Below are 9,853 nucleotides of genomic sequence, written 5' to 3' on the forward strand. Positions count from 1 at the left end.
TATATTGCCCCTAACTTGATAAGTATTTCATATATCGCAATTAACAATTAAGACAAATCAATCAATCAATCAATTTGTATAATAAAAATGCGAAATTCTTAGCTTTCTTCCCCAATTCGCATTCTACTGTAAAATTCGCATTCTTCATTCACCCTCTTTCTTCGCATGTTCCAGTCATTTTTTTTTAGTTCATTCGCATTTGAGTTGTTTGTCTCACCAAATGCGAAATTAATATTAACCATAATCACCTTCGCATCTTTAACCCCAATCCATACAACCTCATATGCGAAACCCAATTTTGATTTGTATTACCAAATGCGAACATTTTTGCTTTTACACGTGAACTGCATTTGACTCCAATATTGAACAAATCACATTTCACAGTCCTTCTTGACTTCGCATTTTTCTTCACGAATCGTCCCTCAATCAATAACCCAATTAACCCAATTGCGAATCCAAAATCAAAACTTATCTGTTTTCATATGTGAACCCAACTGATTGGCTTTTCGAAATCAAATTCGCAACTCCAAATCGTTTGATTATTCGCCCCAATTCCAAAATCAAATAACAGATCCTTCGTATGATTCATTTAATAACCAAGGCTTCGTTCCAGAAAACATCGAATTTAACAGTTATTCGTTCCCACAATCTTTAACCTCCGTTTAAAATCGATCCCTGTATACAAACCCAATAACCAATCGAACACATACCATTCGAAAACAATAATCATTACACCCTTCAACAGATTTGACATCGCATTTCAAAACAATCGATCTTACTTCATCTACTTGATATATCGCAATTAACAATTAAGACAAATCAATCAATCTGCATATGTCCAATTAGAATGATGAATAAAAAAAAATAGTTTTCAAAAATCTTCATTTCTAATTAAATACTTCCTATTTAGTTAGTAATTAAATAATTACCAATAAAAAAAATTATTTAAATATTCAATATTACAATTTATAAGTTATCAGAATTATTGATATAATATTTTATTAAATAATTAATTTTTAAATTCAATTCAAAAACAGCACCCGTGGGTTCCACGGGTTTTAACCTAGTGTATTTATATATGTGTGAAAAAGTTGAAATATCAATATACAAATAAGGATTTAAAGTAATTTTTTTTAAAATAAAGAATGGTATAAATTGAAAATATATAGTGTTAAAATTATTTAATCTTTGAAAATATATTATAAAATAAAAGATATAAAAAATGTCCTAAAATATGGAATTACAAAGTTAATTAAAAAATATAAAATATAGATAAAAGTCTGTCTTGTAATTTGGGTTTAAAAAGGATGATGTTAATAAGACACTCCTTAGACACCCTATAATCATTTTTATAAAAAATCAACCTATAATCAACTTCTTGTAATCATCTTTTTCGGAAAACAATGCAATTTCAACCAATAAAAATATTTCAAACATTAATTAGGGTTGTCTAAATGGTAAAATAAAATGTCTTGTTAGCCAACCCTTTTAAAAAATATAATAGTGGTTTTGACCCTTTTATGTGTTTAACGACTTTGGATTTTATGGCGCCTCAAATATTTTATTTCACTAAAATCCCTTCTACATGACAGGCTGACAGCACCATCCTTTCACCCTGGGAAGACAATGCATGGTCACGCAATTTTGTGAAAGAGTGTACGGCGGCGATTCTGTTCGATTCCATAGCCTCGTAGCCTTTGGTTCTCATCCCTCCCTGGCGCATATTAGCATTCATTTATCTTTTACTGTTTACGCCATAGCCTCGTAGCCTTTGCTCCTCTCCCCTCAAAGTTATCCGATAAACATTTTACTTTTTGCTGTTTCCGCCATAGCAATCTCACTGTGTCTCTGTTAATGATCACCATTTTCCGAACGACGAGTTCGAAACTGGTAAGGTTATTTTTTCTGATGCATTTGTGTATATGATCAAACATCTACCATCTGTTTTCTCAGACTAGATTTTAAATTTCCGAACGCCGAGTTCGAACTGGCAAGGTTATTGATCAGTCTATTTCTTATGCATTTGTTTGTGATTACGCATATCTAACTGTTTCCTCACACTAGATTTTAATTTTATAATCCGTCGATACAGATATCTAGGGTCTATAGTAGGGTCTTTGTTCTTGTTATGTTTCTTGTGGTTTCTCTCGCGAACATGTGGTGAATGTGATTTGAGTTTTCCTCGCGATGCAGCATTTATTTATGCTCAAGCGTTTGTTTCACTGTAGATTTTGAATTTATTTCAGTCTCTAGGGTTTCTAGTAGTGGTTTTCATCGTTGTATCATATCAGTGCTGGTTTTTTATCTTCTGTGTGATTTTTCTCCCGTTTTGCTTGAATAATCGTCATTTTTCATATCCAATTAACTACGCAGCGTTTTTTTTTTTTGTAGATAATGAAAGAAGCAGTTGATGATGCTAGTAAATAAGGTCGTTCGTGATTGAATTCTCATTTCAGGACTTTCTTCCATCGGAGCAGGTTGTTGACTTGTTGTTGGTTCTCTTTGGTGTTTTGCTTCTGGATATTACAGTTTCCAGATATGTAATATACTTCCATTAATTTGTAATCTACAGTTATGTCAGATCATATTAAAGGAAAGGCAAATGCATCTTCTGAGAATATCCAGTTCAAATGGGGGCAAAAGGAGCAAAATAATGGAAAGAAGCATGATAGGCAATATTATAGATCATTTACCTACGATGGTGTAGACTACTTCCTTTATGATTCTGTATACATATGGTGTGAAGGTCAACCAGAGCCCTATATTGGTAAACTTACAGAGATATATGAGACAAAACATCTTGAGAAGAAAGTGAAAGTTGTCTGGTATTTTCATCCCACACATGTTCGAAAGTATTTAAGAGGCACTCAAACACTCAACAATGAATTATTCTTGGCTTCAGGTGTAGGTCGAGGTCTCTTTAATGTCAACCCTTTGGTAATCAAACATCATTTTTAAACTCTTCCAAATATGCCCTTTTGGCCTTTTGTTATCTTTCTAATTTACAACTATCTCTTTCTAGGAAACAATAGCAGGGAAATGCGATGTTGTATGCACATCAAAGGACAAGAGGAATCCTCAACCATCTATTGAAGAAGTGGAAATGTGTGATTATGTATTTTACAAGACATTTGATGTTGAAAAATTAAGATTATCAGAAAGATTTCCCGATAAGATAGCTGGAGTTGAAGGTTTGTGTGAATTGTGATAACTTAATACTTTCTAAACATGTTCATGTGATATAACTTAATACTTTCTAAATGTCCTGAATCTTTTTTGTTCCAATATGGATTCAGTTGGATTCTTCTTTAATCCGAGAAAACATTTGGAAATTGGCACTCCTCCAAAATCCAATTGGAACTCCAAAGTTTCAGGGAAATCAAATTCATCTTCCAAATTTGAAACAGGTCACTGTTCTACTGCAGTAAAAGATGAAGTATCTGGTAATATTAATAAAAGTTTATTTTTTAATCCAATAATCTTTTTTTAATCACTTACACTTGACCTATTTTTACAGATTTTAGGGTTCCTCGTTCAAATCTTGGTAGGCTAACAAACTCATCAACTAGTGAATACCACTTGAACAAAAGGAAGCTTCAAGACTCTAAAGTTAAACCTGATAAGTCCACTAAAAGACCAAAATTGGTAAATCATTTAAATATTATATAAATGCTCTTGTTTTCTTACTTTGGCGTATGAATCATTCTTATTTTGAATTCATTAAATTTGAAGACTTAGATACTACATATCCATATGCATGCAGGATTCAAGCAATTGGTTCAAGGAACAAGTGAGTTATCTTCTACTTATCTACACTTTTTTTATAAGATTTGTCACACACCATGGATTTTTTCTGCAATATGAAGTAATATGAACTGAAAAATGTTACAAAAAGAGGCATAAATCTAAATTGAATAAGTGAAAATATTTTCCTTCTTTTGATCAGCCATGGGAGGAAAGGATGCAGATAGCTAATGAAACAGGCTCCCTTGTATTACTAGAGAATCTAGATCCATCCCTTACATCATTAGAAGTAGAGGCATGTTAATATTTTAAAACTATACTCTGTTCATACTTTCATATGGTAATTTAATAATTTATCATTCCCAAATTTTCCATTTTTTAAAATCAGGATATTGTTTTGGATGCTTTTCATAAAAAGGCTAGTGCAAAGATGATACAGTGTAACGCGTATTCAAGCCCACACAATGGTATATCACTGTGATACATGCAAGACAATATTTGTGCTTTGTTAATTGTTTTATTTATGTTTTTGGATTAGGACAAGCTCTTGTGATATTTAATTCAAAAGATGAAGCAGATTTTGCTATTTCTGAGTTAAAAACCAGATGTCTAATGCTTGGAGATCTAAGGTAGACTCTACTCATCATGTTGATTTAATTATTATTTACATTTTCAATTTTGGTAACAAGTTTTGGGTTGACAAATGACAATTTCAGACCCATTGTTGGTAGTAGACCTTCATTGAAGGAGAAAGGTAAAAAATCAAGGTACTTTGGTCATTTAACATTCAAAACCATGAAACAAATGCGGTCTATGGATATGGTAATTTTAAGCTTCTTTTACTTTACCCTATTAATCCAAGAGCTTTTAGCTTTTTTGCTAAAGATTTCTAGTATCTTTCTAGATAAATCTAGAATCATCAGCCTTCCTTTTTTTGTGTGTAGAGAAACGCAGTTTCCACATCCCACTTTTCACAGCCAAATACCATTGATTTTGAGATGGCACTCGAGTGGTGCACACTGCAAATGAGGTGGAAATTCTGTTGGGATGGATTATACGAGGTAACCATCACATTTCATTCTCTATATTCTCTATACATTTAATAAATAGTAAATTTTCTTATTTTCTTATATATGTATATACCCTTCTATCCTTCCAGCATCAAGGAAAAGAAATTGCCGACCTTAAAACACAACTTTCCAACCACAAGGACTAAATATGTAAAAATTCCAAATCACCACAAACACAAGAGATCGATAGAATTTCCATCTTTTCAAGCTATCAACTATGATATATTGTTTTAGTTTTTTACTCTTTGGAGGATTTGTTGATGAGTGACTTGTGAATGTGAGGGATAACTCCACCACCAGCAATCGTTCCTTTTATAAGCGTGTCAAGTTCTTCATCTCCTCTTATCGCAAGCTGTAAATGTCTTGGTGTTATACGTTTCACTTTCAAATCCTTGCTTGCGTTACCGGCTAACTCGAGCACCTCCGCCGTCAGATACTCTAGTATAGCCGCCGTGTAAACAGCTGCCGTTGCTCCGACTCTTCCGTTAGCAGCCACTCTCGTCTTCAGAAGCCGGTGAACTCGACCCACCGGAAACTGCACAAATCGCATAACAATCTAATTAAACAAACTCCATTCGTTTAATCATTTATCAGATCTGACTAAAGTCAACACAGTCTTCTCTCCGATTCTCCGTTTCCGTTCGCCGGTGAATCGGAGATTGAGGAAAGGAGAAGAAACCTGGAGACCGGCGCGTGAAGAGCGAGTCGTCGGCTTCTTCTTGTCTTTGTCCTTGTTGGATAATACGTTTGTTTTCCCCGTTAGCAAACCTTTTGCTCCTTTCCCAGACATTTTCCCGCCAAAATTTCGGAGGATATTTTCGGCCAATTACTGTTCCCGTTCGTCGCCGGAGTTGATCTGAGAATTTTATCTGCGGATATGGAGAGTTGTCTTATTCAATAGGCATCGAAAAGAGGAGCAGGAGCCAGATCCTTTTGTCAGCCAATAGTCTTTCTTTTTTCTTTATCCTGTTGATATTAGTTGTTCATTTTAGCCCCTGAACTTTCATCAGCTTGTCATTATGGATCAGCTTCTTCTTAGATTTGTATAGTTTATCTTTTAGTTTGGTCATTTTTAAGAACCGATTTCATCTGATGCGAATCAAGTAAATCTAATCTGATTTTGATTTTCATATCTATTCAAATAGTTTGAAATAAGTTAAAATTCACGGTTCATTTTTTACTTAATATATATTTCAAAAGTCCTGACATTTCAAGAAAATATATAGCTTTAGTAGTAACAAGTCGTATTGTCGAATGAGATATCACCAAAGTACTTTGATGTTCGTATATTTGGATATTCCAAACTCAAAAGTATAGTAACGGAGCCTGTTCGGCTTGAGTAAATAATACAAGGGATGAAGCCCAATTTTTATTTTTATTTTTTAATGACATAAAACTTGCCGTCATAAGACATTTGTACAAAAAAAAACGCAAAATTATAAGTAGATAAGGATTCCTTTATACATGGGACATCCAAATCCAAATTATTGGTGTATGTAATATAAGATTTGGGGTCCACATAAAGCTTAACTCCTTCACTGTTCTTGTCTCAAAATGATGTTGGGTCACATGAAAATTGTTAGTGGAAAAACCATCCCATAGCGTGCTTTAACTTAAACAACTGAGAGGTCAAAACAGTTAAACTAACCCATTTAAAAGTAACAAATAAAAAGATATAATATGAAGGTTTAAATTTCATATGTTTACATTAGGGATGAGGTCGGTTGTGCAATTTAACCGAACCGACTCTAACTGAAAAATGAAAATTCAAAGAATTGAGAACCAAAAAATGGAAATTCAAGGGCGAAGCTGGAGTCACTCTAGAATTACATGTATTAAGGCATTGGTGGATATATAATGCTTGAAGTTATGTATATAGCTTAGTGGTACGCAAAGCGAATAGGAAGAAATAAGTTAAAACCTAACCGAACTGGCAGTTAGGAACTAGCTTTTTTATTAAATCAAAAAAACTTTAGGGATTTTTCTAAAAGAGAACTGGTTTTTAAATCGAAAAGCCATTTTTTTTTTATTATTATCAAATTTCCATTTCTAAAAAAACCGAACTAATTATTAATCGAAACCTGTTTAAAGAAAACGTTTTTTTTATTAAATTGAAAAGCTTTACCGATTTTTCTAAAAGACCAAACCGAACTGGTTTTTAATTCAGAAAACCATTTTTTTTAAATTAATTTCTAAAAAATATGAACCGATTATAATTGAAAACGGTTTTACTATGCCAGTTTAAAGAAAACATTTTTTTTACTGGAACGGGTTTAAAACGGGTTTTTGTGCACTTTTAATTTAGCTCAAAATGATAAAATCCATTTGAGGATCAAAGGTGATGAAAACTCAAAATTCTTTCATGGAATTTCAATAATAAAAAAAGACACGATACAATTTGTGATATTATAGGAGATGGAAAGTGGGCGACGGAACATCTGTGAAAAATATGATTTTTTTTCTTTAACTTTGTCATTAGTTGCATGCCACCTACCGCACACCGCGGTATGTGACGTGTCACCAGGGTGTGCTAGTAAACAACGCTCCAACCCATAAAAAAAATATGGTATGAGTCCCGCATGAGATGTTTTCACAACACTCAAATTCAAAGTTTTTTTACCGTTTTTTTGGCTATCGGCAAACGACTAGAAATCTATTTTTTTCTTCAAAAAACACTATAAATACATAACTATTAATCATATATTTCAAACATAAACCATTTTCAATTCATACCCGATTTCAAACCCGTGCATTCCGAAAATGAATCCAAACAACCCTCAATTTACCATTCGTAGCAAATCGCGTGCAAATGATCCTTCGTTGGAGTCATTCGTTTACTGACCTCAAATTGATGTCTATGATTTCACCTCGACCCCAACCCGAAGCCCAACAATTTTAATACCAACAAATACCACAACAATATTAGACGATGCAACCTCTTAGTCTAACCATGTTTCAAAAATCCCCCCTCTCCTTGAATATGTTCATGGAAGTCAAATTTGTTCGGGAAACCAAATTCGAGCCCGAACTCCAGATTGTTCGGGAAACTCAAACCGAATCATCCAACCCAAAAGACGAGGAAATGGAAAAAACACCGGTTCGAAAAGAAAAGACGACGTCTCAACAATGACAGCCAGATGAAGAGATGGTTTTAGCGCAATCATGGATCGATATTTCGAAGGATTTTAAAATCGGAAATGTGCAAAAAGATGACCATTTTTGGTGATGCATTATGCAACGATTTCCTAAATTTATGGGTCATGACGATTACCGATCTAAAGATGAATGTACTAGCAAGTTTCACAACATGAACAAAAATATCATAAAATTCAACAACATTTACAACAATTTGGTAACTCAACGGAAAAGCGGAGAAGGCGATAAACAAATATTAGAGATGAACCTTAAAATTTTTCTTATTGATAATAATAAGAAGTTGTTCAAGTTTTTTAGATGTTTGGAGATTTTTATCCGCATCCCGAAAATGGATAAAAGACTTTGGTAGCGAAGAAGATGGTTCAAAAAAACCAAAGTTTTCGAGACGAGTTATACTACTTCACCAGATGTGCAATTTGGGGTTGATTTGAACGAAACGGATGAACTCGAGCTTGAAGAGGTAGTTCCACTGATGGATCGAGATAAGGTGAAAAAGAGTCTTTTTGTCAAATACACCGGGAACGGGAAGAGGAGATGTCATTCATAGAGTTGCTAGTAGTTTCAAAATTTACAATTTGAATTTTGAAAGTAGTTTGAATTTTTGAAAATGATAAACTGAAGGAGAAAAGGAAAGCTAGATAGGAGAATACAAAAAGTGTATGAAATTCTTAACAAAACCCTTCAATTACCTCATCGAAAACGAGTTTGATATGGTTTTGAGGGCTATAGCGGACATCATGAAAAGATATTATAAGTATTGTTTTCATTTAATTGTCGTTTTTTTATGTAATTTATTTAATTAAATTAATGATGTGTTTTTCCTTTTTTAATTTTATTAAATTATATTTTTTTATTCAATTAAAAAAATGAAAAAAATATGGTAAATGGTGGTATGACACCTTTCAGTTTTGTGAGGTGAGGGAAAAATGAAGTGTCGATTATGTGATACTGCAATAGTATGGTATAGTTTGGTATGACATCCACATGTCTCAAGAAAATCTTGTGACATGTTATCGGAGCACCATTTACACGGTTGGGAAATAATAGCGGTGTGAGATTCTAGCCTTCTTGGGATGAAATATCATTGGAACACGATGGTTTAACTTTTAATTTCATTAAAAGATTTTGGGAAACTGTCAAGGAGTGTAACATCCGAATCCGGGTATGAATCAACTTATATATATTTACTTTAAACAGGGTGGCCATGACATGGTGGAACATCAATATTCAAGCTTTATACCTTTAGAAGAAAGATCAAAGTGAACAAAGGTTGGGTCTATATGCAACCAACACTTCTCAAATGAACTCCTTCATCTCCAAGATGCACCAAGAACACTCCAAAGCACTTAAAAATACCTTCTTTTGCTCACAAGGCTCAAACTCGGGTTAGGGTTTTAAGGGAGGGTGTTGGAGAGGTGGAAGCTGATAATGAAATGGGTTTGGGGAAGCTAAGGAGCTTAAATAAAGCTCAAACCATGAAAATAGAGTTTAGGTAGTGATCGCGTACACCTAACGTACTTAATTTACGCCCAATGTACTCAGTACGTCCATCGTACTCAATTTACGCCCAACGTACTCGGTACGTTCAACGTACTCAATTTACGTCCAACGTACTAGACTAAGCACAAAACCTTCCTATCTTCAAACGATCATAACATCTTCGTTTCAACTCCGATTTCGACGATCTTTATATCTACGAAAATGTATTGAAGAGCTCTACAATATTATCAAAATATATTGGACTAAAAACTTCTCGAACAAAAATCCATATTTCATACAAGAAGTCTGAAATATCACTTTTCTTGTTTTGTCGCTTTGACTCCAACACTTCGAAGTGTTGAGCTTTTTCTAGTTAAGGCTATCAGCGTATGGACAATCATCGT

At 33.6% G+C, this 9,853-nt stretch overlaps 2 protein-coding genes across 5 annotated transcripts; one reads left to right on the forward strand and one right to left on the reverse strand.

Moving 5' to 3' along the window:
• Positions 1 to 1,616: 1,616 nt before the first annotated feature.
• Positions 1,617 to 8,724, forward strand: LOC145045948 (protein ANTI-SILENCING 1-like). Of its 4 annotated transcripts, none has more exons than XM_078994237.1 (13): positions 1,617 to 1,890; positions 2,392 to 2,477; positions 2,573 to 2,937; positions 3,023 to 3,191; positions 3,297 to 3,443; positions 3,518 to 3,645; positions 3,764 to 3,790; positions 3,947 to 4,039; positions 4,133 to 4,211; positions 4,283 to 4,373; positions 4,461 to 4,566; positions 4,689 to 4,805; positions 8,268 to 8,724. In XM_078994237.1, the coding sequence occupies exons 3-13, from the start codon at positions 2,575 to 2,577 to the stop codon at positions 8,304 to 8,306; spliced, it is 1,359 nt and encodes a 452-aa protein (XP_078850363.1). In that variant the 5' UTR covers positions 1,617 to 1,890; positions 2,392 to 2,477; positions 2,573 to 2,574; the 3' UTR covers positions 8,307 to 8,724. The 4 variants fall into 4 exon arrangements, with proteins under 4 accessions (XP_078850363.1, XP_078850364.1, XP_078850361.1 ...); XM_078994235.1 differs by lacking the exon at positions 8,268 to 8,724 and adding an exon at positions 4,904 to 5,149 and having other exon boundaries at positions 1,622 to 1,890; XM_078994236.1 differs by lacking the exons at positions 1,617 to 1,890; positions 8,268 to 8,724 and adding exons at positions 1,971 to 1,995; positions 4,904 to 5,149.
• On the reverse strand, positions 4,843 to 5,760 carry LOC145045949 (putative histone H2A variant 3). The gene is made up of 2 exons (XM_078994240.1): positions 5,494 to 5,760; positions 4,843 to 5,349 (listed from the first exon to the last, which is right to left on the reverse strand). Exons 1-2 carry the CDS (start codon positions 5,602 to 5,604, stop codon positions 5,053 to 5,055), a joined length of 408 nt encoding a protein of 135 aa, XP_078850366.1. The 5' UTR covers positions 5,605 to 5,760; the 3' UTR covers positions 4,843 to 5,052.
• Positions 8,725 to 9,853: the final 1,129 nt, after the last annotated feature.

This window comes from Lactuca saligna, chromosome 5 (assembly GCF_052625555.1).
Source record: "Lactuca saligna cultivar CGN05327 chromosome 5, ASM5262555v1, whole genome shotgun sequence".
Lineage (NCBI taxonomy): Eukaryota > Viridiplantae > Streptophyta > Magnoliopsida > Asterales > Asteraceae > Lactuca > Lactuca saligna.